Source organism: Canis aureus, chromosome 12 (genome assembly GCF_053574225.1).
Source record: "Canis aureus isolate CA01 chromosome 12, VMU_Caureus_v.1.0, whole genome shotgun sequence".
NCBI lineage: Eukaryota > Metazoa > Chordata > Mammalia > Carnivora > Canidae > Canis > Canis aureus.
Window position 1 is genome coordinate 58,084,441 of NC_135622.1, and position 26,970 is coordinate 58,111,410.

General features: G+C 41.6%; 1 protein-coding gene and 1 long non-coding RNA gene across 6 annotated transcripts in view; one reads left to right on the forward strand and one right to left on the reverse strand.

The window, feature by feature from the left end:
- Window positions 1–26,532, reverse strand: part of GRHL1 (grainyhead like transcription factor 1) — a 53,018-nt gene extending 26,486 nt beyond the window's left edge. For 2 of the 4 annotated variants that reach the window (XM_077844160.1, XM_077844159.1), the window contains exons 1-8: window positions 26,435–26,532; window positions 22,270–22,456; window positions 19,472–19,542; window positions 16,833–17,223; window positions 15,752–15,828; window positions 14,170–14,326; window positions 13,866–13,977; window positions 12,801–12,895 (exon numbers count right to left, since the gene is read on the reverse strand). In XM_077844160.1, the coding sequence (XP_077700286.1) occupies window positions 12,801–12,895; window positions 13,866–13,977; window positions 14,170–14,326; window positions 15,752–15,828; window positions 16,833–17,223; window positions 19,472–19,542; window positions 22,270–22,456; window positions 26,435–26,517 (1,173 nt within the window). In that variant the 5' untranslated portion in view covers window positions 26,518–26,532. Of the gene's footprint in view, window positions 1–12,800; window positions 12,896–13,865; window positions 13,978–14,169; window positions 14,327–15,751; window positions 15,829–16,832; window positions 17,224–19,471; window positions 19,543–22,269; window positions 22,457–25,769; window positions 25,959–26,434 lie in introns of those variants that run through there. The other 2 variants (XM_077844162.1, XM_077844161.1) reach the window with 1 other exon arrangement.
- On the forward strand, window positions 13,861–20,204 carry LOC144281275 (uncharacterized). Of its 2 annotated transcripts, none has more exons than XR_013349815.1 (3): window positions 13,861–14,017; window positions 14,098–14,253; window positions 19,925–20,204. It is a non-coding gene; the product is annotated as an uncharacterized LOC144281275 (long non-coding RNA). The 2 variants fall into 2 exon arrangements; XR_013349816.1 differs by lacking the exon at window positions 19,925–20,204 and adding an exon at window positions 15,523–17,537.
- Window positions 26,533–26,970: the final 438 nt, after the last annotated feature.

Consider the following 26,970-nt stretch of genomic DNA (forward strand, 5'->3'; position numbering starts at 1 on the left):
GAATTTCTACACTTTGGAGATCTGGATTTTCTCTATCCCTCAACTTTAAAATAACTTTTATTCCATTCTCTACTGATGTGGCTCATTGAAAAAGACCCAGCATCAGTTGATAGAACTGCTCTGAGAAGCATCCCCTAATGACCCAAATAGAGTTATAGCCTCATTTTACTACTACTTAGCAAGTAGTAAGTAGCCCCCACTCCTCCCCTGCACCCAAGACTCTGCACTTCAATTAGAGTAAAGAGCCCATCTCTCTATACCCCCATCAATCACCTAGGTCAGGAAAAGGAATCAACAAGTGCCTTGAACATGCCACCTCTACTCTTCTGTCACTCTGTACACTCTAAGTGCTCTATGTCCTTCCATGGCAGAGACTGTTACCTACCCATTTTTAAAGTGCTTTCCAGTGTTTAGTAAGTACATTTTTTTTGTATTTTTCCCAATGTCTATTACAAAATGGTCCTGAATTAACTGTCAGTAATGAGAGAAAAATCATGGGAATGCAAAAAGTCACATATTACCTCCAAATCCTAACCTTCAAATCCTCACAAAATTTTAAATATACACAATAGTGCCCCCTACAAAACAAACAAAAACACTTAACAAAAAAAGAGCTAATATCAATTTGCACAAATTAACCCTTCTTTCTCCCAACCTCTAGTAAAGAGCCCTCTGAACAATAAAATGGCTACAAATCAGATAATGAAATGAAAAGAGACTGCTTCGACATTAGGCAATTGTCAACTATAGTATCACTGTGAATCTTTCATTCATACTAAAACACTTCCTATAGCTCACCACTGTCTACATAATAGGGACTAAATTCCTCAGCATTCAAGATGCCATATATGTGACACCAATCTACCTTTCTAGCCATGTTTCCTACTACCCTACTACACTACTTCTCAAATGTGAACATATATATTATTTATTTAAAGATTTTATTTATTTGAGAGAGAGCGAGAGAGAGAGAGAGAGAGAGTGTGTGTGTGTGTGTGTGTGTGCAAGAGATTACACGAGAAGGGGGAGGAGTAGAGGGAGAGGGAGAAGCAGGGTCCTCCCGAGCAGGGAGCCAGACACACAAGGCTTAATCCCAGGACAATGGGATTCTTTTTTTTTTTTGACAACGGGATTCTGACCTGAGCCAAAGGCAGATGCTTAACAGACAGAACTACCCAGGTGCCCCTATGTATCCTTTTTAAAAGAGAAAAAAATGGGGGCGCCTGGGTGGCTCAGTCAGTTAACATCCAACTCCTGATTTCTGCCTCTGTACTCAGCATTGAGTCTGCTTGAGACTCTCCCTCTCCCCCTGCCCCTCATCCATACTCTCTCTAAAGAAAGAAAGAGATAACACCCCACCACCCTCTCACCACTGCTCACCTCTGACCTCAGTCAAGGTCCAGCAGTCTCAGTTCTGCACACCTACCTGGCAAGACTACTGGCCCATTCTGGGCTCTGAACGCTTGGCTATCTTTTTATCAACAGTGTCATCTCACTTCTCTGATCCTTTTTAAAAAAAAAAAAAAGTTTTACTTTCTCTCTATTGAGACAGAGCACAAGCACAGGGGAGGGACAGAGAGAGAAGCAGACACCCTACTGAAGTTCTATTCCTATATGTTTCCTTCTATCAATATACTTACTATGGTGGCAATCTCTTCCACTAAATTCTGAGTTTTCTGAGACCTGGGCCATGTCTTCCTTATCTTTACATTCCCAAAGCACCCTGGCAGTGCCTGGTCAATATGAACCACGTGTTCACTAAATGAATGACCCCAAATTCCTAAACTGTAGTCAAATAAAACAATACACTGCCATGATATTTGAGCTATATTTACTGCATTCTTACAGTGCACCTGACTCTGGCCCTCAAAACAACCTATAAAATCAGTACTATTGTGACCTCATTTCACAGATGAGGAAACTGAGGCATAGCGCTTACATAACTTATTGCCCAAGTTCACAGATTTTTTTATGTTCACAACTTTCCTCCAAGTGGACCTCAACACCTACATCATCTTGGTAGAGAGCAGAATGTCAAGCAACTTTTTACACATACTAGACATAAAATAAATTATCTGTTGAATGGATAATTAAATAAACATTTCAAGGCTCACTGACCATATACATATCTATAGATAAATAGAGAAAGAGAGAAGGTAAAAGATAAAGCCACATCATAAGCTATGAGGTGATTTCCCATTGCATTTATCCACTTTTACACTTGAAAATGTTATCTACAGTGACCATATATTACGGAAATTGCAGGTAGCTGACAATTTTGCATTTGATAAATAAATATGTTATCCCTCACTTGCAGCTTCATGCCATACTAATGGACGTGGTACTTTCTACAACTTTCTTAGATTCGAGTGTTGTAGAAGACCAGTCCCAGCTCTTGTTTTTACTCGACACAATGTCTAGGCCTCTATATGTCAAAGCACCTCTGTAGACTAAGCTATTCCAGTTGCCTCCTTTCCACTTAAATTCACAACAGGTAATCTGTGAGGAGGGGGAAATAAGGAAAAAAGGAAAAAAAGATCCAATCAAATGGACTTTGCAAAAATATTCAGGTCCAATCTTTCAAAAAATCACATCAAGAGCATTCTCTGCCATAAGCCTTCTCTGATTCCTTCAGTTGAAAGTACTTTTTTTCCTTAGACATCGTCAACATTTTTTTTTTAACCTCACTTATGACCTGTATCATTACAGAGACAGTATGATCTCTTCTGAGGACAGGCTTTATGCTTGAATCATTTATTTATGCCCTCACAGTTCTTGCACAGAGAAGTACAATAAATGCTGAATGAAAGAATGAATGAATGTATAGTTAATAAAGTACAACCCTTTACTTGACTTCTTAAGCTAGTTCTTCTACATAGTAGCAACAGATTAATTACTTTGTTAGAATTTCCTGGAAGGATGTTAGAAATAAATTGGTCAATAATGATTGAAATAAAACAATCCTTCAAGAAAGAATGGTGTTTTGCTCCTGCCAACCAGATTACACTCAGTAGACTTTTGGAAAAGCATAAGCATATGGAGCTGAGAGCATGCCTAATTACCTACGTCAATGTTATATACTGCCATTTGTGTATTACCATGCACAGATAGTTCAAATGAGTTTCAACTGTCTGGTAAACATAAGCAAGAAAAGATCTGTTAGAAGGAAGAAAAGAAACAAGAAAAGTGGGTTCATTTATCTATGGAAGATGCTTCAAAAAACTGGTAACTGAAAAATATTTTATATTCCAAAAATGTACTTCTTTATTTGTTGTATACCCTAAAAACATTTACCTTTAGCATGAGCACCATATGGTTCAGACTCTGGCTACTCCACACCTTCTAACTCAACAGAGATAATGTTCAGTTGTCGCGCTCTGAAGATACAGTGAAAGATATACGGGAAATAGAAGGCAAAGACAAAGCCAGGACCCATGTCTCCTACTCCAAACTCAGGGCTCTTGAAACCACACTGCCACCATAAAGCACAGAGAGCTGAAGAAGCACCTCATGGAAAAATTATGCAGGGAAGCAGAAAAGCAGGGAAAAAGTGACCCCCAAATGGCTGTGAGCAGAGGTTGTTTTTTGATCATAAGGTATGAAATTAAAGGTCCCTTTCCTTCAAATCAAAGGGCATTCTACGCCCAATTCCGATTTGGCTTCATATAAGTCAGAAGGTTTAGCTGATGACGTGGGTCCTCAGAGAAAGCTGCAGCCACCTTGGATATAGTCCCAGTTGCCTCTGGGAATCTTTATTATTTTAATCCAATCTGGTATTAAAATTCAGCTTAGTCAAATACAGATATAAAGTTTATAATTCTATTCCTAGGATGTAACTGATCTACTAAATTGTACGTAGACACCCTGGAACAGATTTTAATTTAACTGCTTCCCAGATCAGTCAGAAGATCACTCCAAAACATATCTAAAAGAGCTCTTCTTAGTTAGAAAACTCCTGACATATGAAATTACAATGTGAGGTCAAAAACAAAGTTTATTTGCACCTTAAAATCCAATAGCTCTAAAAAAAAAAAATCCAATAGCACTAATTATTGAGAATAAATCACTATTTTTCCACTATGTTGATATGAAGTTATAAATGTCGACTGAAGCCAATGATAGCAGGAACCAGTGTAAGCCAAAGAATCAAGATCCAATTCTTGGCTAAAGTCTAAGTCGACAGGAACATTTATTGAGCATTATATAGCAAATGCTTAATCCTAAACAACATTCCTCCTATCCAACCAAAACCACACAACTAAACTAAACAAACTCTGTTTATTGTAGTTCTGTAAGATCCCTATAGCTCCTCTACTTATTCTGTATGTGCAGGCCTAATTAAGCAAGCCCAAGAAGGTATCAAAGACTGAGTCATAAACTCAGAAGTAGAATCCAGTTCGGCTACTGATATATTGGATAGTCCTAGGAAAGTCATACTTCCCCACTACTCTGATGATGTGAGGTGATTTAAAAAAAAAAAAAAAAAAAACCCTCTTACAGAATGCTCACAGCCTGAACTAGAAGCTTCCAAATGTGACACCAGGATTTGCGTTGTTTCTCAGACTATCAAATGACCATCTAGAGGTAAGAAAAAGAGTTGAAGGACTGAGGGTAAGAAGGAGAAGGATCTAGGAAGAGCAAGGCACTAACCTAAACTCTTCTCACCTCTACGTGGGATGTTTCCCTGAAGAAAACACAGGCTCTGGTAGTCCTCACCCTTCCTGTGGCCTCAGTTCTGCCTTCCCACACCGCCCACATGGCAGCTCCAGTTTCTACACAGACTGCAGAGAGCCAGGGGAAAAAAAAATCACAAAGACAAAGAGAAAAGGGGGAGAGAGAGAAACAGAAAAGATGATGGGAAGAGACACACGCAGAGACATTCCAGAGGTTCCCGCATACTAACTTCCCTCTGTCATATCCTTGAAGCAGGACCTGATGAACTTAAGGATACTTGGCAGATACAGTGATTTGGCACCTGTTGTCCCAAATAAGTAGGATGTTTGTTGTGAAATATGCAGAACTGGATGCAGGTGTGACACAAGACAAACACAGATCACATTCCAGCATCTCTAGGTTTAGAACTGACGGGTAAGCATATGGGTCATAAGGGTTGACTTTGGCAGCAGGCAAGCTAACTTCCAATCAAAATTCCTAATTATAAGATATTTTCCAACTTTAAAAAACTAAAGAAAAAAGTCCTGAAATGAGTAATTAGAGAGTTCACTTATATTTATTAAAGGATTTGGAGTCTTGCATGAAGATCATCAACCATCTGAAAGAAACATGAACTCCAAGGCCCCCTACTGCTCAGATAAATGCAGTCACTACTAATACCAGAGTCAGAGCTCTCCAATTATCTCACAAGGAGCAAAATTGGTTGAAATGACAGATTTATAAAACCACTTTAGATGGAATTTCTAGGAAAGACCTGGAAAGGAGAGTTGAGGTGACAAGTTGTCAAAGGACAAAGTTCTGTAGAGGAGCTCGGTGTTTCTTGACAGTAGCAGGGTGGTAAAAGGAGCAAAATTTGACAAAAAAGAAAAAAAAGAAAAGAAAGAAGGAAGGAAGGAAGGAAGGAAGGAAGGAAGGAAGGAAGGAAGGAAGGAAGGAAGGAAAGAAAGAAAGAAAAGAAAAGAAAAGAAGAGAAAAGAAAGAAAAGAAAAGAAAAGAAAAAAAAATATATAGGTGACAGCACAAATGGTGGCTAAGCAGACATGATGCCTCAAACCTGTTTCTCAAGATACAGGTTTCACTACCAAACCAAAGCTTTCTTCAGCTGCCAAGTGTCTCCCTTATCCAATCAAAAACATCATGCGCTAGGCTCTTACCCTCAGGCATGTGCTACAATAAATGTGTGCTATTGTTACCTGCGGATTCTGAATTTCCACCAGCATTCAGTGCATTTTATTTTCCATCTAGTTGAACCTCTCGCTTAGATGCTAGAGTATACTAGTGAAATACTTTCAAGCCAGAGTCCAACAAAAAGAAATGTAAGAAGTTTCAAAGAGAAACCTTCCTTACAATCAGACCCAGAACAGTTTCTTCAAAGTAAACTTTCTAATTGCTAAAAATTTACTCCGTACCAGCTAATTAAAGGCATTCTCCACAATTTCCAATTAAAAACTTCTTGCCATTTCCAAAACTGATCAAACTAAAACTCTAAAGACTATTCATTTCCTATAAAGGAATGTGACTATGTTTCTGGCACCAAAAAAGTTTATTTTTTACTTTGATAAATATGTACTTTCGAATTGCATGAACGGAAACCCCTGGAGTCAAAGGTAGGACAATTCAGAAGCCCGCTCAGCTACCACCCTGTGTTCCCCCTCCTCACCCTCCCCACCACCTGGGTTCCTTAAGCCAACACAGGGATAATTCCACTCAGTGGAGTCAGCCTTGTATCTGCCTAGACATTACAAGTCTCTTATCCTTTGTTTTAAAAGCAGCAATGCTTCCCGACTTCTATTTAGGCCAGGGAGTATAAGCTTTTGTTTTAAATCACCTGCGTGCATTTAATCGCAATTGCAAGTAAAATACTTGACTCACTTCTCTCCCTCCTCCCTCCCATTCACACTGGAAATTTAAAGTTGTGAAACAAACCGAACCTGTCCCTACTTAATGCAACCAAACATGGCAACACCTTACTTTAATAGAGCACTTAATTGATGCTTCACTAGAATGGAATCCCTATAAATGCATGCAATATGCTCAGTCCAAACAAATTAAAAATTACTCTCACAATGAATTCCAGATATTATGCTTAGACAAAACAACAAACTGTTATTAAACTCATAAACCCGCATCCCACAAGCACCTACAAAAAGTCTTAAGTTCAAGTTACCAGAATGGTTACACCCCTCTGACAGAATGAACTCTGCAAGCCTCAATAATCCCTCAGCAGGAACTCCACCACTTTCTGCTGAGATGAGAAGACAAAAGGAAAAGATACCAATACTGCATCCACACACAGGCCCCTCATGGTAAAACTGTTCAGAACCCCAGTCAGGCTGTGCATTCTATTTTAATCCTCTTCCTTTTGTAACATGAGCCTCTCCATGACACATAAAACACTTGGCTCAGAACGCCTCGGCGTTCCTTCTTAAGAGTTGATCGATCTAATCAAAAGTAAAAGCACAAAGTGCTCTCATTGATAGGTCTTTTTCCTCTAGAGAATGGGAATGCTCTGGTTTTATCTTATTTCTGACTGCCCCTACCTTCCCTTCTCACTGACCTACAAAACATGTAGAAATTGGTTCTGTCACCCCCACAGGTTAAGATCAGGCCACCAAGAAAAAGATGTCGTTCTGTCCATCTGCAAAAAATCCAATCACAGACTGAAAAGGAGCGCTGCCTTTGAATGTCTAACGAAGACTCTTTACAGCCCTGCAGGTAAAAGGCCAGGTTGTCTTAAGCCACGGATGCACTAGACAATGAAACGAAACGAAACTCCACATCTAACTTCTTGATGTTGCAGGAGCTTGATGCACATCTGACAGTAATCTCTCTGCTGGGGAGTTTAAAAACCAAACTTGTCAAGGGCAGCTGCACCACAGAACACCTTCTGGTGTAAAAATTGAGAAGTCATTTTGGGAAAAAAATCTGTTAGATATTTTGTATCCCTGGGGTCCATTACATCTTTAAAAGGTTTGCTTTATATTTGGGGTGCCTGGGTGGCTCAGTCAGTTAAGTGTCTGACTCTTGATTTCAGCTCAGGTCATGATCATGGGCTCTCTGCTCAGCAGAGAGTCTGCTTGAGGGATTATCTCCCCCTCACCTTGCCCCCTCACACACATGTGCACATGCACGTGGCTCTAAATAAAAATCTCTAACAATAAATAAAAGATTTGCTTGATATTCATGGAGATCATAGCTACATATAGATGATCAAAGAAAGCTTGAGCTCTGCTCTGAACTACAGCTATTTTCCTATTGCCACACTGTCTAGGTAACTATAACTCATTATGTTCCTATTCCATCAACAGAGATCCCTTCCTATTAGTGTTCCCCTGGGTGGAACTGGCTGGCTGGCTGAGTTTTCACTCGATTCCAGTACAACTATAATTTCTATTTCTCCGTAGTCAAACATCACTTATCCAATAATCAACATAAATTATTTCCTGTTAGCAAAGCGCTCTTCTACTACAGAAATTTTTATGTTTTCTTTTTTTTTTTTGATAAGCACACAGTGAGAGAGAGAGAGAGGCAGAGACACAACAGGCAGAGGGAGAAGCAGGCTCCATGCACCGGGAGCCCGACGTGGGATTCGATCCCGGGTCTCCAGGATCGTGCCCTGGGCCAAAGGCAGGCGCTAAACCGCTGCGCCACCCAGGGATCCCTACAGAAATTTTTAACAGTGAAGCCATAATGCTATTCTATTAATAAGAATTGTTATACTTTTAAAGATTTTATTTTTTAATGTAATCTCTACCCTTCAACATTGGGGCTTGAACTCACAACCCCGAGATGAGTCAAGATGAGTCGTATGCTTCACTGACAACCAGCCAGGTGCCGGTTTGTCAAAAGCACTTTCTGTCCATTTCAAGGTCTAGATTCTTGCCTCTTCAGACAGCCTCACTGTGATGACCAAGTAGCAAACATGTACTCATCCAAGGGACTAAGTGCTTTTTTTTTCTGGGTACTGAAAAGGTAAGCACTGCCTCATTAAGTACAAACATAGGTAAGACAACTCAGCACAGTGCCTAGCATAAAACAAGCATTCAAGGAAGTTAATGAAGTTAATTCTCTCTCCCTAACTTCTGTTTTCTCTATTTATTTTAGATCTTCAGGCTTTGAGAGGCCCTTACCTCCTATCACTAACCAAATCTCAACGCTGTTGTAAACTCTTACGTTTACAACCCAAGCAAGAAATAAAACTCAAGGCCAAGATGTGCAGGCTATCCAGAATTAACCACTGAGTTCTGGAAATACTGTAATTGGATAGGATAGATAGTCCCAATTTAAAAATTATTAGTGTCTCCGAAGTTCATCTGTGAAGTGGCATAAACACCCTTTCCCTTAGAAATCATGATGTTCTATTTAGGATCTCAGGCTTTCCCACAAAAACCTATTTAAGCCTACAATACATCTGAATTATAACACTGGTGTCATTAACCTGGATTTAGCACAGTGCCTTGTTCATGGCAGGCACTAGCTATTTGCTGACGTCATGAATCCCTGCGATGCAGGAGGTGTACAGTGAACTCTGGACAGAATCTTTATATAGCCCAAGAAGGTGTGTACCTTCTCTTATCTTCCTCATGCACCCTTCTCACTTCCTAGTCCTCTTTCCCATGTGACCAATGCCCTCAGAACTCACAAATTCTAAACTTCAGCACCTTACCAGAGTTCGACCTTTTACTGTTTCAAAGGTAGATGCTTCTCCCTGCCAAAATTACCTCAAGCAGCTGATCTCACATGTACATCGGAAGGAAAGAAATCTGATTATAAAGGTATTCCACAAGGGATTTTGAGTGTCTGATGGACTTTAATTTGTCCAGAGATTTCTGCCTCTTTAAAAGAAACCTGGCTACTTAGACAAATCTAACTTCATGTGGAAGACAGGTAAATGAATTCAAATAGGTCTGCACAGTAGAGAGGTTAGGGCTACCTAGGGGACTGTTCCTAAGCTATCTCTGCTTTCAAAGCAGCTTCTTCCTCCTTGCCACTTTGAAAACTCATGATTTTTCACAAGTTCCATAACTCCTTCAAGTTCCTATGGTAATACAGGTATATGATAACACTGATGGATGGGAGCGTATACAGGGACAGCGTGAGGTAAGTGTAGTTTGGGCAGTGTTCTTCCCAAACTGGAACATAGGCCATGGCATTCAAGATTCAACCTCTTATGTCCTCTAAACAGTCACCTCCAAAGAGAGATACAGAAGCTAAAGGAAGATTCAGATGTCAACACTGGGCCAGAATTCTGGTTTTACTCATCCTGGCATGGCCAAAAGAGGATATGAGATTTTTTTTAAAGCATACTGGGGGAAAAGGGAATACCACATATATACAAAAAACCCTTATGTTTATGGGGGAGAATGAACAGGAATTAAGAATCAACAAATGTATTCTAAATGAGAAGAAAGTGGGCGAAGAAAGTAGGTACTTTTGAAAAAGAACTAAAAATAAAAAAAATCTACACAAGATTCTGCATGTACACTTGTTCACTCTAGCTGCCCTGGGGCACCAATTACTTTAAGTGTAAAAACAGAAAACATCAACTTGGCCAGGACAAGCAGAGAATCTAGGTACTGAATTCCACCACACGCTTGAAGCTATGCCTGATAGCAGCATCAAAAGGTTAACAGCCTCATTAAGAAACGGCACCAACTCCTTCTGGTAGCAGGCGTAATTTAAAAAACCAAGTCAGTGCTGGGGGTCTGGAAGGCGAAATGAAAACTGAATTTACCTACATCAAGGAACAAGTAGCTATTAAGGCTACTTAAGACACACCTCCAGCAATATCTCTCCTTAATACCAATATGCCGAAGGTCCTCAGAATAAAAGCAACCATTATCCTGGCCCATCATCTGGGCTTTCATTACTCCCACCCTGAAGAGTGACACATCAGACAAACAAAGCACCCTGCCCACATGCAGGGCCTTTCCGCCCAGATCTCCAGGCACTCTGACAAGTGCTTATTAATCTTGATGACATGCCAGTGAGAAAGAGAGTTGGCCACCACAGCCTTCTTATTTTCCTAGGGGGATAAAGGGGAGAAAATTGAGCTAGTGAACTAAGGGACTAAAGCTCAGGTCACAGATAGGACAGAAAAGTAGACTCAGGACTTACATGTTCCCAATCACTTCCTTCACAATTTCTCAATTAGTCCCTAATGGCAAACAGGAAGTCCATCTCTATTTTGCTTTAAGAACAGAAGCACCCAGAGGGCACAGGGCCAAGCGTTCTGAGTCCTCCTATGATATTTAATTTCAAAATAACTGTAACAACAATTATGTAAAATGAAAAGTTTCCTTTTCCTCCTAACAACTCTTCTGTAGTGAATTCAGGGTTTAATCAAGCGCCAGCCTCTGGATACAACCTGAGGATACTCGTATAGGATTGGGGTGATGGTTGGCAAGAAGACCTCAGCGCAACTGCAATTGCCTGTACTTCCTTACAGACTGGCAGACCTGACTCGCCACATCCTCCACTGAAGACACACTTTTGCCTTAGACAAGATGTCCCCAATAAGAAAGGAAAGCAATTCTAAATTATAACACCAAGTTAACAAACATGGTTCTCAAGAATCCAGTCATATGATTTTTTAAAAAGCAACCCTATGGACGCCTGAGTGGCTCAGTGGTTTAGAGCCTGCCTTTGGCCCAGGGCGTGATCCTGGGGTCCCGGGATTGAGTCCTACATCAGGCTCCCTGCATGGAGCCTGCTTCTCCCTCTGCTTGTGTCTCTGCCTCTCTCTCTGTATCTCTCATGAATAAATAAATAAAATCTTAAAAAAAAAAAAAAGCAACCCTAGGCAGTAAAAAATCAAATTATGCAACAATACCTAATGCTGTCTTATTTCATCATTGCTAAAATTCCTGTTGAGTAAGTAAAAGAAAAAATAAAAAGGCTGAGAAGGACAGGAAGATGGTCCTCCCTTTGCACCTGGTCCCTGACGTAGAGCAGTGCAATGCACAGTGCATGTCTGCAACATGTACTAACCATCTGCGCCACCTGGACTGCCCACAAATTAATATGTTTCTATGGTGATCCCTGAGTTCCCAGTTTTTAAACTAACCTAAAGAAAACACTAAACACCAAAGCTCTAATAATTCAGTGAAAGAGGAATTATACCGAAAGAATGCTGTAGGAAGGGCAGAGATGACTTAGTATGCTTAATTTTTCTTACAAGGACCAAAAGCTCTGAATAGAATGACCCAAATGACCATATGAACTGGAGGTAATTCTTCATGAGGAAAAGCCTCAGAGAGGAAAACCGTACTCCAGCTGTATGTGAAAGTAACAGTAGGAGAGTAGAGCTATCAATAACTTGTATATAAGGGCCTTTCTGAAGAACTCCAACAGCTTCACAACCCACACAGCGTGCCCGCAGGAGACAGGAGGCAGGTATTAACGTCATTCTGCAATGAGGATAAGGAACACAGGGAATGAGGTGTCAGGCACCCCAATAAGCAGTGCAAAGTGGCAGGCTCCCCCCCCCCAGTCTGTGGGATCACACATTGCAACACATGTGCTGACGCAGGTCGACAAAAACTGTCCCTTTTGGAGGAAGGAGAGGGAACAAGGACAGCTTCATAACATCTGGGAGAAGCTGTACTTTCAAAAAATGTAAAATAATGAAAAGAGAGAAAGTTGAGAACCCAGCTGGGTCTGCTGACTCAGAAGGACAAAGCTAATGAGACAACAGCTACTACTTCTCCCAAAGTCTTGTCTCATTTTCTTTTTTTTTTTTTTAATTTTTTTTAAATTTATTTATGATAGTCACAGAGAGAGAGAGAGAGGCAGAGACATAGGCAGAGGGAGAAGCAGGCTCCATGCACCGGGAGCCCGACGTGGGATTCGATCCTGGGTCTCCAGGATCGCGCCCTGGGCCAAAGGCAGGCGCCAAACTGCTGCGCCACCCAGGGATCCCTTTGTCTCATTTTCATGCACTTCATGACTTAATGGCTCTGGTCTATCTTCTTATCCAGCTTATTTTCCCTATTCCTTAGCAAAAGAACAAAAACATGTAAAACCATTAAAAAAAAAAAAAAAACAGTTGTCAAATCATTAAGCTTCTCCCAATTTCCTTCAAAAAGCTGGAAGCAGAGGTGGAGCCCCTGGACTCCGTTACCTACCTTTGCTTCATCATTAATGTCCCAAGTGAAGGAAATGGCATTATACGCAATCTCCTCAATGTTACTGATGGTATTGAAGCTCTCTTTATAGTCAGCTACATGAGCGATGAAAAAGAAAGAGAAATCATGATTTCTGATTCCATTGTGAGATTCTAGCGGTTCAAAGTAAGATTCCACTCCCCATATTATTGCCTCTGAAAAATTTAAATTAACATTTTGTTGATATTTTTAACCTTTTTTAGGGTTCACAAAATGAAGAAAAAGAATCACAAGATATTTAAAATAGAGGTAAGCTTAGACAGATTTAATTTTTTCTCATTATGTCAAAATTGAGATACTTGGAACTAAAAAGTTTAAGTAATTGTCCCAAGGTCACAAAACTAGCCTGGAGAACCAAGATTAGAACTCAGCTCTTTTACATTTTCTGAAAAGAGAATATCATGTTACAAAAGATGAAAGAGTAATGCTAAGATTAAGGGCCATCTTGTAATATAGACAATGGTTTTATGCAAAAATTATACACATGGCAAAAACAGACATTCTCATCAAGCCACTTCATTAAATATGGATTTGCACAGGTCTGTTGCTATAACCCAAGAGATCCATCTCTGGGTCTCTTTAAAGACAGAAGAGTCTAGCAGTGCAGTTCAACATGTAAATGAGAGATTGTTAGGTAAGTGCATGCCAGCAGTATTTGCTTTTACTTGTTTATTTAGGTTGTTTTCTCCACTCTACCATCATCTACGGATAATCTGGTATCTCTTAAGACTCTTCACCTCAAAAACTCTGCAGACCAAAGAGCAGGACACTCTTATGTGAGCAAGCTATAAAGCTTCTGGTCCCAGTGTCATTTGGAGAGCCACCGCCTGTGCCATATGTCCTTATGAAGGAAGTAATGTTAAATGCACTGATTCCAGGAGGCCGAGAACAGGGTTTGGAACAGATCAGTAGCTGGCATAAAAATTCAAATGCTTTCGGCAGGAAGCTGATCACTGCCAAAAATAATTGGAATGAGAAAACTGGATGCGTGCACCTCTGGGAATAAAAGGCCCCACAGCTCCTTACCTATATCAATGCATCTTTGTTTAGCTGTGTGCTGTCGGGAGTGCCAGTACTTCCAATGCCTTAACTGATCTTCTCTGCTTTTGTCTTCTGCAAAAACCACCATGATCACACTCTATGAAAGAAAATGCATTATCACATAAAGACACTAAACGGTGAGTCTCTTTTGGCAATCTTACTCAGTGTTATATTTTACAGTTAGGGCTAAAAACTGCAATTTTGGATCTTCATTTAGATCTTCTTCAGACCTGGGACTATTAAGCTCTGATCAGCTTTCCCAGAGAAGAGAACTAAGAACAGAACTTACTCGGACTTTGCTGATGGGCCGGTGGATCCCCTCACTGCTGTTCACCTCTTTCAGAGTGACAGGATAAAACTGGCCTTTGTTCAGGTATGTCATGGTGCTATCTCCTGGTTTCTGTCGAAGTGATTTTGAGGCTTCTAGGGTATATTCAAAGTTGTTTCTAAAGAACAAAAAAGAGTCACAGCTCTCTAATCCACTCTTTTGGAAACTTTCTTTATGCTTTAGCTCAATCTTGAAATGCTTCTATGTGGATGTATGCAAATAGCCAACTATCAGGAAACATACAACTGACTGTCGTATTATAAATAGCATTCGCTACTTCTTACACCATAAATATAACCTTAAGCAATGCAGATATTCTCAACTCTCTCATTTGCGAGGCTACAAAATGCCAGCTAGAAATTCTATGAAGTAATAAAGTCAAAAATTCAAAGTTTGGAAGCTAAGGATATTAAAGATAGTAAAGTAGCCAAAAAGGACTTTGGAAGGCAATCTCACAAGATACTACTGCCAATTTGGTATTTACCCAGCAAAGGTTGTAAACAGGTGGCTGGTAGTCCTCTGATTAAATTCGATTTGGTCTGCACAGCCCTTTTTTTTGTTTTTGCTTGTAATTTAAATGTCTTTGGATGAGCACTGCACAGTTCTCTACAGCTAGTATCACCTTAAAGTGACATGCATGTATCTCCCTCAAGTTGTTTAATAACCTTCCTAGACCAGGGATTGAAAATTACACCTATTCTTATAAATAAAGTATTATTGGAATACAAACATACCCTTTACTTACGTACTATCTATAGCTACTTTTGTAATGCAGTGGCAAAGCTGTGCAGTTGCAACAGGGGCTCTAAGGCCCACAAAGCTTAAATATGTATTAGCTGATCCTTTACAGAAAAAGTTTACTGACCCCTATCTTAGATCCTACAGGCATCTGAGTTTGTGACTCCTGCACCTTGAGGTAGATCTTTAAGGGAAGTCTAAATTTCCATAAAATCCTAGACTTTTAGAAATCAACTGTTTTTACTTCAAGATATAACATACAAAAAATGCATAAAACAAAATTATAAAATGAAATCGTAAATGCTTTTAAAAAGCAATTGAAGGTGTTTGTACATTTTCATAATTAACTTGGAAGATATTCATATTCCCAGTGAGAAGTACAATTTTGTGAGGTTTTAAAAGAAGAGGCTTTCAGGTCAGAAAAAAGCTGACTTCATTTATTTTACCATGAGTGAGGCTAATAAATAAAAGCCTTTATCCACTTGATGTTATTCCTAAATTCTCACAGAATTATATGCTTTAGGAAACAGAAGGGAGCTCAGAGATCTAATTTAATCGTCTCATCTCTTCTTTTAGACTCCATTCTACTACCATCACATAAAGAAACTGAAGGAAAGAAAAAGCACCAACACCAGGAATTAAGGAAACATGAAACACAGTACAGAGTTCAAAATTAAATGCACTAAAGCAAATGTCCTCTAGCAAAGCTAATACCACCAAAGCCACCTCTGATTTTCCAGTATCAAATTAACAAAAAAGTCATAAAAGCTGAAAGTTAAAAATCAAATTAAAAGACAACTATTACCCAGAAACACTGTCAAAAACATAGTCCTCTGAATTCATGCCAGGCATCCGGAGACTGAGATCCGAAGGGAAGAAAACCTGAAATATCAACGTAATAAGCCACAACTATTTAACTGGTTATCAGGCTTACTAAAGACCAATATGTGGTACAGCACAGAAGTATGTGGCTTACAGCAACCCACTACTCATTCAATATTCGTTTTAATAAGAATTTTAACTCTACAAAAAAATTCTGAAAGAAAAATATCCGTTTTTATATGCCACTCGATTAGATGAGGACAACATGCAGGCACTCCCCCAGAGTGCTGTCTTACTCCCCTTTTCCCAACTTCCCCACACATCTCAATTCTGTTCAAACTCTAGAATCTGCAACCGAAATCCTGCGATTACAGGGATCATCACACCAAGTGAAGGTACAGTATCAGGTCTGCACCACCGATGATGGACTGGTGCATTCTTTCAGAAAAGGCTATTCTATTCCTAACTCCATAAGCCAGAGGGATGTTCCTTTCCCCCATGAGACATTAAATATAGCTTCTTCACTCCCTAACTTTTTCATCACCACAAAACCCCCAAAGCATTTAGAGTTAATCTGTAAATTTTACACAACGCATTTATCATCAAGACCTACTGCCTCCCTGACTATACTACCAACCAAGAGAGACCAAACAAATACATAAGAAGTCATTTTATATTGAGACCAATTACAGGGATCTTGTTTTGGTCTAGGACAAAAGCTGAAAACAGACTTATGTGGAGATATCTGTTGTTGATGGAAGATTATGTATGGGGTTCTCTTTTTCCAACAAATCACTTAGCTGAAATCATAATTGTTAACTCAAATGCTGGTAAGATTAGCCATGTGCCCTTGATAATAATTTCTGGTTTTGTAGGTTTAGTTTACAAATTATACCCATGGGCCTTTTCTCGTTTAAAAAAAAAAAAAAGGAAAGAAAAAAATCTTTTGTTCCTAATCCATTCATTTCAGGCTGAGTTTCAAGCTTACATAACAAGGAAGAGGTGGAACCCAATACTTATACAAACACACAGAAGTCTTAGGAAGATGCTTGCATTTCCTGTACCTCCTGAACGCCTTCCTTGAAGGTCTCTGAGAAGGTAGAGTCTGGAGTTCGCCTTTGAGCATTTGGGGGTTGAGCACCAGAGCTGAACTGGTCAGCATTAAGATTCCGGTCGAAAACCACCACCCGCTCAGTGGGCTCAGGATGATACACTGCTGGAGAGATTCCCACAGCAAAACCATGGGGCTGGGTTTCTGTCTTGATGGAGTGAGTAGGCATTGTTGCTATGGAGACAGTGACTGTAGTATCAGGAGCTGTTAGATGGCCTCTCTTATCAATGCCCAGTTGGTTGCCATGGGGAAGGACAATGTTAAATGGCACATTTTTCAGTACTTGCACTCTGTTTTCTCCAGCAGAAATGAGGGACTGCTCAGTCACATTCGGTATGCTGTTTCTTTAAGAAAAGAAAAGAAAACTGTGTTTTCAAACTCAATGAAACTCACTACTTCCCCACACATACAGTTCTTTAACAATTTTTATTTTCCTAATGGCAATGGGCCATTGGGTCCTGTGCAACAGTAATAATAATTATTATTATTAATAATAATAATAATAATACACTTGGAAGAAACCAAATAAATAGAAAATGGCAATGACAACCCATTACGAGAACAAGAAAAAGAAAGACTTTGTGGTCATAAAATCCAAAAGTGTCAGGCAAAATTTCATTGAAGTATAGAGAACTCAGAGCTCTCCTCTACTACACTTTATTTTTATTTTTTTTATTTTTTTATTTTTCTACTACACTTTATTTTCAATAATCCTAATACAATGGTCATATTTCACTAGAAGCCTGAAGCTACAAATGTAACTGGCTGGAGCTTCAAGCTTCCACTTTGGTTCAAATTCTGTGACACTTGGTGAGCTATTTTATCTCTTCGTAAGTACACATATTCATCTATAAAATGGGGGTAATAAACATATCTATCCTCACAAGGTGGTGATGAGGATGAAATGAGATGATACACTGAAATATGTATAATAATGCCTGGCACACAAGAGTTCAGGAAGTATGAACTATTATCACTTGGCCACCACTTTTCCTAGTACCTATGCCTATTGGGCTTTCTCTACCACTAAAGAAAAAAAAATACCAATGTTTACACTGTACAGGTAGATATATTTGCATACAATTACTTTTGGTTTAAATATCCTGGACAACAGAAGATGATTTCTAGTCCACAATAAAATTAATGAATTTTCAAAGCCCCCTCAAACAATATAGGCTGATACCTTTAAGGAAGAAAGCAACTTGGCAGTTTTGTACATTTCGATCAATGAAATGTTCAAACCTGAGAATTTATGAAAGAAAGAAAGGAAAAAGCTTTCTAGAAAGTTGTTTGTTGAGCCTCTGTAGTAGAAAAAAATCACAGCCTTAATGTTAGGATAACTAAGTTTTGCTTCAAACTATAGCAAAATAAACTAATTGTTAATTTAAAAGTTGGAGAAGAGGGAAGAGTAGATCAAACAGGAGGAATTACGTTAGTAACTGTTGAAGCTAATAATGATACACATAGGCTTATATTTCTTTACTTCTGTTGTTTGAAAATGCCCATAATAAAAAGTAACATAATAAAAGCCATAAGCCCTTCTCTAAAGGGTAATTATGAAGATTAAAACAGCAACATGGAAAACACTTATGGAAGGGATTAAGTAGAAGAACACCAACTAACAAATGTTATCTGTGAATACAACCACAACCACATAAAATGTGCACCAATACCCAAATAGTAAATAAATAAATGGTTCAGATAGTGGGATTATGAGTGATCACTCTTTCTTTAAAAATATTTTACTCCTGGGGTGACTACTCCTTAGTGAGTGACCCGTTTGACTCTTGATTTCATCTCAGGTCATGATATCAGGGTCGGGAGATCGAGCCCCATGCCGGGCTCTGAGCTAGGCATGGAGTCTGCTGAAGATTCTCTCTCTCAAGCAGCCCCGGTGGCCCAGCGGTTTAACGTTGCCTTTAGCCCAGACCCTGATCCTGGAAACCCAGGATCGAGTCCCGTGTTGGGCTCCCTGCATGGAGCCTGCTTCTCCCTCTGCCTTTGTCTCTGCCTCTCTCTGTGTCTCTCATGAATAAATAAATAAAATCTAAAAAAGATTCTCTCTCTCCCTCTGTCCCTCCATTCTTGAACTCTCTAAATAAAGAAATAGATAAATAAATTCTACTCTTCTATTACTAATAGAACACAGGGAAATTTAAAACGTGTGTTTAATTTTCTTTTTTCATGGCTATAAAGTCAAGCCTTAATGTTCTGAAAGTTTTAACCTAAAATAACTTCAACAGAAGTATGGAATACTGCTGTGTCGTCAAGTTTTACTTAGACCATTATTCAACATCATTGGTACTTAATTTGTTTTAAAGGACCCCCACCTTTGCCTTAAGCCACACCCTTCTTAAGAGAAACTCAAAGACAAATAAGGGAACAGTTCACTTACATTATTACTAAAAACATTCCTCCACAGAAAAAGAAAGTTAATGCTTTGTTTTGCAGAAAGGATCTAAAGACACTGGCAACTTCTCAGAGCAACAGAATCATAATTATCACCTAGAGCTTTTTCACTTAAACTCCTGCTTTATTTTCATAGGAACCTGTAAAAATACAATAGTACTATTCTATGCTATTAGACATTACCTTTTGCTGTGGTCTGGTTCTGGGTGCTCAACATCTGGCTTTGCTGTTGAAGACCTCCTCTCTCTTGGCACCTTAGATATTAACAAACATAACAACAATTTAGTTCTCACTTAGTGGAGTATAAATACAGCCTCTTAATTTTCAGTTAGTTCAACCATTCATGTCTACTTGATTGCCTACCAAATGCCAGGCTGCAGGGATACACAATGAATAAGACAGTGTCTGTCCTCAAGAGCTTACAAATCTGGTCACCAGATTAATATGTAAAAACTGACAATTCTTTAGTTGCCAGATAAACTCAGGGCATCACAAATTTACTTTGTTATTGAGTTTGGGTTTCATCTCGTAAAAGACATACCTCTGGCTTGGTTTTACCCATTTATCCACACAACAGAATAAAGAAGTTACTGAAAATACAATTGGACTCTCAGTGTTCTCACTCCTTCCTTTCAGATCAAATGCACAATCAAAAGGATCAGCTATACCAACAGTTCATTTCCAAGATACAAGTGCTGGCTTCAAATGACAAATTTCTTCAGATACTCTGGGATTCACACTACCTGGTACCCAAAGGACAAATCGAACTCAGTTTGTTGTTTTCGATTCTGCTCTTCTTTACACAGGAAGTGAAAGGCTAACCTTACAGGCGTAATGTAGACATCAACCCACCTGAGACTAACTCCAAACATATACCCCAAAACTGTTAAGTGTTTGAAACTGTTTTCATTGTGAATGTATGAATATAATTACCTTTAAACACAAAATAAATTGTTTTGTGCGTTAATGTGCTTTTAAAGCTTTATCAAAGCTATTATGTAGGGGTGACTGGGTGGCTCAATTAGGTGTCTGACTCTTCATCTCAGCTTAGGTCTTGATCTCAGGGTCATGAGTTCAAGTCCCAGGTCAAGCTCCACACTGGGCATGGAGGCTACTCAATTATTATACAAAAACAACAGAAATGCTTATATCCAAAGAACTGAAACAAATCAGTTCATTTAAAAAAGAAAATATCACTACACCTATCACAGGAAGCCTGACATATTAGTACTAAGATTGTTTACCTTAATGGACAGACATGATGTATAAAATATTTTTTTAAAGATTTTATTTATTTATTCATGATAGACATAGAGAAAGAGAGAGAGGCAGAGACACAGGAAGAGGGAGAAGCAGGCTCCATGCATGGAGCCTGACGCGGAACTCAATCCCGGGACTCCAGGATTGCGCCCTGGACCAAAGGCAGGCACCAAACCGCTGAGCCACCCAGGGATCCCCTATAAAATGCTTTTAGGATCCTTTATTTAAAGCACATACACCTACAACCCCAGCAATCATTACATCAGTCTTTGTCACTAAACTTGTTGGTCTTCTCTCATTTTCAAAAGTTTAGTTAAAAATATGTAACTTCAAATTTCATAATTAATACTTAGAAACTTAGGATTTTTACACTGATTGAGTCAATAAAACAAGCCATATGAAGAACAGGTATCTCGTAAGTTCTACTTCAAAGGAATTCTTTGGCTCTACTTCCCAGGCAAAGATTTCTTATAGTTATCATTAGTTACTACACAAGTTTCCCTTCACATTCAAATTAAAAACCAAGACAAAACTTACCTCAGTCTCTCAAACACAACAAGCTGGATACATGTCCTCATATCAGAAAATAATTAAATCTTTTGTTTAGGTCCCACCCTAATTTGGTAATCATAATCAAGCTATCTTCTTTGCGTTTTTCCCTCTGCAGTTCTTATATTCAGGAAGGAACATAGTGCCAGAATGTAACAAAAGGCAAGCAACTGGTGAATCTAGGTGAAAGTATCTGGGCGTTAATCATCCAATTAAATTTAAGTTTTCTCTAATCTGGAAGTTTTAAAAACAAAAATATGGCAAAAAATAAGCTGTGATATATAGCCATCACCACATACTATTATTGGGCAGAAAGAAGAATGCCAAAGAATAAATCAAGCAAAGTACGTTCCATAGGAGACAGCATGGCAGCTGAAGAGGATGACTTTGGCACAATCCAGACCAGGCCTGAAATCCTGGATGTAACACATACTAGTTGTGTGACTTGAGAACTTAATTTTTTTTTCCCATCTGCAAAACAGGGGTCATACCACATATTTTGCAGGCTTTCTGGAAATCAGAAATAACATGTATGCTGATAACATGTCTAGTGTGATACAAATAATCAGTAAGTGGTAGCTAGTATTATGAGGACGATGATGAGGATACAGATCTCCAGACAGGAACATCACATAAAACTCCAGGCAGAGAACAGATTACTCAAGACTAATCTATAGAAAAGGCAACAAAACACATCCCACTCTTAGAACTAGAAACTCCAAGACTAGGAAATAGCTTTTTTTACTTCACAAATCCTACAATCAAATCAAAAGGCTCTGTAATATCATGTAAAGAAAAGGAAATCATCCCACATAAAGGTTGGAGCACAGGTAAATGAACCACTCTCTACTCTTCGGGGCACCGAGAAGCACCTTTAGTAAAACGTTCAATCCCAATAGGATACATCTACCATCTTCTTTTATGATAGCTTCACCTTTCAGATTGAGCTAGAACAGCTGGCTACTTCACCCATTTTAAAAACAACCCTTTGATTCTATGATCGTAGATTTTCAGCTTTGAACCACAGTAAGTCAAAGCACTCATTAAACTATTAATAGTCACTAGAGAAGCAACTTGCATTACATTCTACCAGCAAATTACTGTTTTACACGCTGTTGAATCAAGTGCATCTTGGACTGTCGTTAGGTTTTTAAAAGAGGAGGCACGTCTACCTTGTAATAGTCATAGAGCAAGCCCAGTGCAGCTGCACTGTCTTCATCTCCATTGATGCTCATCATCGCTTTGGTTGCTGCAGTGAGAGGGTTTTCCAGGAAAGATTTCCAGGCTTCATCCTCACTCGTATAGGAGCGCCGCTGTGGATAAAGTGCTTCATTCTGAAGAACCAACACTGGCCGTTTGCTTCAGAGAAATTAAAAACATATATACACATATATCTCATACTTTTTACCACAAGGCACCATAAGCTAATTTTTAAAGACCGAAACAACCAATTCTTTGATATTTCAATAAAACAGCCCAGTGACCCACCCCAGCAAAGTAAATGAAGACAAGACCAGTAGACAACCCACTTGAATGAATGCCAACAGGTCCCCAGTAAGATATATGGTATTGAGGCAGCCAGGGAGCCTGAAGTCAACCTATATATGTGACCCAGGATATACTATTTGGCAAAAACAAAACAAAACAAAAAACACTCCAAGAAAATGCCAGGCTATTCAAACATTTAAGTAAACAAACACAAGGACAAAGTAAGGCAAAACAGAACATTTATTCTCCTCAGACATCTGCAGACAGGACTGTACCCTCTTAAAGAGAGTATACACGATTCAGTCATCATGCTGCTACATGTTACTTCCCTCTTTCTTCTGTTGATACCATGCCTTAAAAACTTTCCTACCCACAAACCAGGGAGAGAGGAGGAGGGGGCGGAAAGAAAAAGAGCTATTTCGTTTAATCCTCGGGGGTATATGAGAAAGTTAGAATATTCTACTGATTACCAGCAGATTGAGATGGAATGTGGCCAAAGGGGACTGTAAATCAATAAGGAGGCATAATTTTCTGGCATGGGAGTTAACTGTTTATCTCAGAGATAAACACTTAAGAATCTACAACAATAAATAAAGCCACTGAACAAAAAGAGCTTTTTAAGAAAATAGGTGGGAAATCTGTTTTTAAAAATCTTTACTAGATTTTCACACTGGGCAAGAACGGTTTCATTTTAACACTGTAGTCTGGTGAGAAAAATCCAGAAAATCAACGGAGATCTTAGTCAAGTCTTACAGAAGATTTAATTTTAAAGATTAAAACAAACATTACTGATTCCCAAAACTTGAAATGTAAACAGTCTCAACAACTGTTCAGTTGGTATTATTTAATAAGTCAATAAGAAGAAAAAGTGGAACATGAACTCCAGCAAAATGAAAGTTTTTTTTTTTTAAGGGAAAAAAAATTGTTAATGTCCAAACCTACTCTGAATTATCACTATCCTAACAAGTATATTTAAGGATCAGCTCTCATTGCAACACACAAATGAAATATGCAAATGGCCTAAAGGTGACCTACCTACTCTAAAAGTGAATGTAGAAAGACTGATTATCTGTTCAAGTAATCAACAAAGGTTAGGGTTTGTCAGTCACTCGGGCCCTTTAAAAAACAGATACAGATTTTCAAAAAGGAGAACATCTTTGAAATGGGGTGGGAACTCGGACCAACAACTTAATTTATCCTCAAAATTAGGTTTTATTTCAAAGTCAATGTTTTAAACTCATGTCTCGGCATAAACTCCAAGGCATAAAATCCAAATACTAATTACATTCAGTAGGAAAAGCAAGCACTCTTGAGGGGGTATATCATTCTAACACAAAACAAACAAATGAAAAAACAATGAAGCAGTTTATTTAAAAATGAAGGCTGCGTGTATTAATCTCAATTTCACAATAAATAAACACACACACACACACACACACACACACACAAAGGGGCATTCCCTACACCTTTAGGAGCAGTGTGTAAGTAAGAGCCACTGAATCAGTGGTATCTTGAGGTGATTTACTGGTGTACTGCTAAGCTATTATTAATAGTGTAATAGCTACTTCCAGAAGATTATGACAGCACTTGGCTCATTCGATTCCCGTAATGCTAGTTTTTCAGCTTCCCTCTCTCTCCCACCCCCATCCCAAATTTGTACAGGCAACAGAAAATATTTTCTGCAAATGGTTTTTGTTTGTGATCACCCTGGAGGTGTCTTACATTTTCAAAGCATGCCTAAGGCCAAAATTTTAGCTTTGGAAATTTGCCTTATCTAAACCATAAGTCAAGAAATAAACAGTAACCAGGAGCCTTAGTCTACTTCCTCATATGACAGTCAGGCAGTTGCTAGTCCCTAAAGGCCCATCACTACCTCTCCTGAGTCTTAAACTCCCTCCACCAACGATCTCTCAAAAAACTTCTGAAATGTATTTCAAGTCATGATTTAACTGCACATTCTACAACACGAGATCTAATCCACTTACGGTGTCCCATACGGTACCTAACCTCCCAAATCAGAAAAAAAGAGCACGAAAAAAAGAAAAAGAAAAAAGAGCACGCTTAAATAATAATTCTAAAACTAGAAGGAATACCTCTGGTCTGGATTTACTGAAGTATACGGATTGGTTTGGTGCGCAAGTTGCTTTTTCCTTTCCTTAATTCATGCTTTAAACTCGGAACAATTTTACATTTGCAGAAAAGTGGCTAAGACAGAAATATGCCTCCCCCAGGGTCCCTTTGATGTGAACATCTTTACATGGCCACCTCGCGTTTGTCAAAAATATTTCTTTAACCACAAACTCCGAAAGACGTATTAGTACAGTACGTTCTGTTTATCACGGTGATTTCGAAGATTTCACCCTCTTGATATTTTCTGAGGATTTTTAATTACAGTAATCTGTAATTACCATCAATGATGCAAGTGGCAAAGTAACTCCTACAACAATTTTCTCACTCACACAGCCAGCGGGGGGGGGCGGGGGGGGGGATGATGCCAGGACATCAGAGCACTTCAACTTTTCCCTCAATTTCTCCTTTTGGAAGTTCTAGCAGGCGGACCGAAGGACACGGACAAGGGATCGATCACCCGAGACGTCGTCTACCTCCCGAGCCGGGGAGCCTGTCCCAAAGAGCTGGCCGCGACCCCCTGATCAAAGGGGACCCTGACCGGGGCGGGGGGGGGGGGCAGCGGGACGCCCACGCGTCGCGGCCGCAGCCCGCGGGGCGCCCCGTGTCTCCCTCCCCGCACCCCGGCCAGCAGCAGGGCGCAGACGGGGGGCGCGCCCGCGGGGAGGCCCCCCCCAAGGCCGCTGAGGCGGAGGGGGCTGAGGAGAGAGGTCTCCCCTCCGGAATCCAGTCTCCAACACAAGGGCCCCCCCAGGGGCTTCGGGGGAACAAAGGCGCGGGGGGGGGGGGGTTGCCGAGCGCCGAGGCCGCTGCGGGGAAGAAAGTGGACGGCGAGACGCGCGCCCCCACACGCGCGGCCTGCTCCGCGCCCCCTCCACCCGGCCTGCTCCGCGACCCCCCCCGCCCGGGCTCGCCTCGCACCCCCGCCCCCCGCCCGGGCTCGCCTCCCCCCCCGCCCCCCCCCGCCCGCCGGGCCTCGCGGCAGGTGCGGCCGGCCCTGCGCGCCGCGGCGGCCTGAAGCCGCCTGGCCGGACCCGCGCGCCGCCGCCTCACTCACTTGTCGTACTCCTGTGTCATCGCGCTTGCTCGCCGCTGCCGGGCCGCAGAACTGGACTTTCGGGTTGGGACAGTACACCCGATCCGGGGGGAGGAGGCGGCGGCGGCGGCGGCGGCAGGTCCGGAGCGGCGGCCCCGACGGGTTGGGTTCGCTTTTCTCGCTCTGAGCCGGCTCGGCGCGGGCTGCGCGCTCTGGGCGCCCGGGCTCGACCGCCCATTGGCTGGCGGCGCGCCGGCCCGGGGCGGGGCCTCGTGGCTGGGCGGCCGGCGGCGCCGCCTGATTGGCCGGCGCGGGGGGTGCGGGGGCGGGGCCCGCCGCTCCGCGTGGCCGCGTCGGTGCGGCGCGCCCCGCGCTCCTGGCCTGCCTCCCGCCGGGCCCGGCGTGGCCGCGCGGGCCCCGGCGCGCTCCTCCCGCCCCGCCGCCCGCCCACTGCCCGGCGCTGCAGTCGCGGCCCTTGGCGGCTCGCCCGAGGGACTGGCCGTGCCTTGGCGCCGCCTTCTCCGGCCTGTGTGTGTGTGTGTGTGTGTGTGCGCGTGTGCGTGCGGGGGGCGGGGGGTCCTTCCTCCGCCGGCCCACCGGAGCCCTCCCCGCTGCGGCGACGGAGCCCCCGCCCGCCGTCCCCCCTCCGTCCGCGCCCACTTATTTACGAGGCTCCTGGCTTTTACCTGCGAAAGCTCAGACGTCTGGGTCCTCGCCGAGCCCCCCGCAGCTGTCGGGCAGGAGAACCGCCCGCGCGCCCATCTTCCATTGTCCGCTATGTGACGGCCTCCTGACCGCGGTTCCCCCTCGCGCGGCCGGGGTGGGACCTGCCGAGCGGTGGCATCAGCCTCCAGCCGCGGCGCCGGGTCCGGTGCCCGCGCGCCCTTCTTCCGCGCCGCCCCGCGCTGCTGGCCCTGCCCGTCTCCCCCCTCTCCTCCCTGCGCACCCCTTAAGCCCGTCGGAAACCATCGCCCCATCGGGGCTTGCACCTCTCCCCCCTCCACCCCCCCCCCCCCCCCCGCAGAGCTCCTTCCTGGGGCTGCATCTGCCGCCCGCCGCTGGGCCTTCCGCAGCCCTGTAGCCGGCCCTCACGTCCACCCTGCCCTGGCCCCAACTGTCCTGAGCTGAAGCTCTCTCCTTCTCCAGGGTCTGCTCGCTGGCTCGACGAGTCTGGGTTGAGAGAAGTCCTGTACGCCAGGCATCGTTGTAGATGCTGGAGATA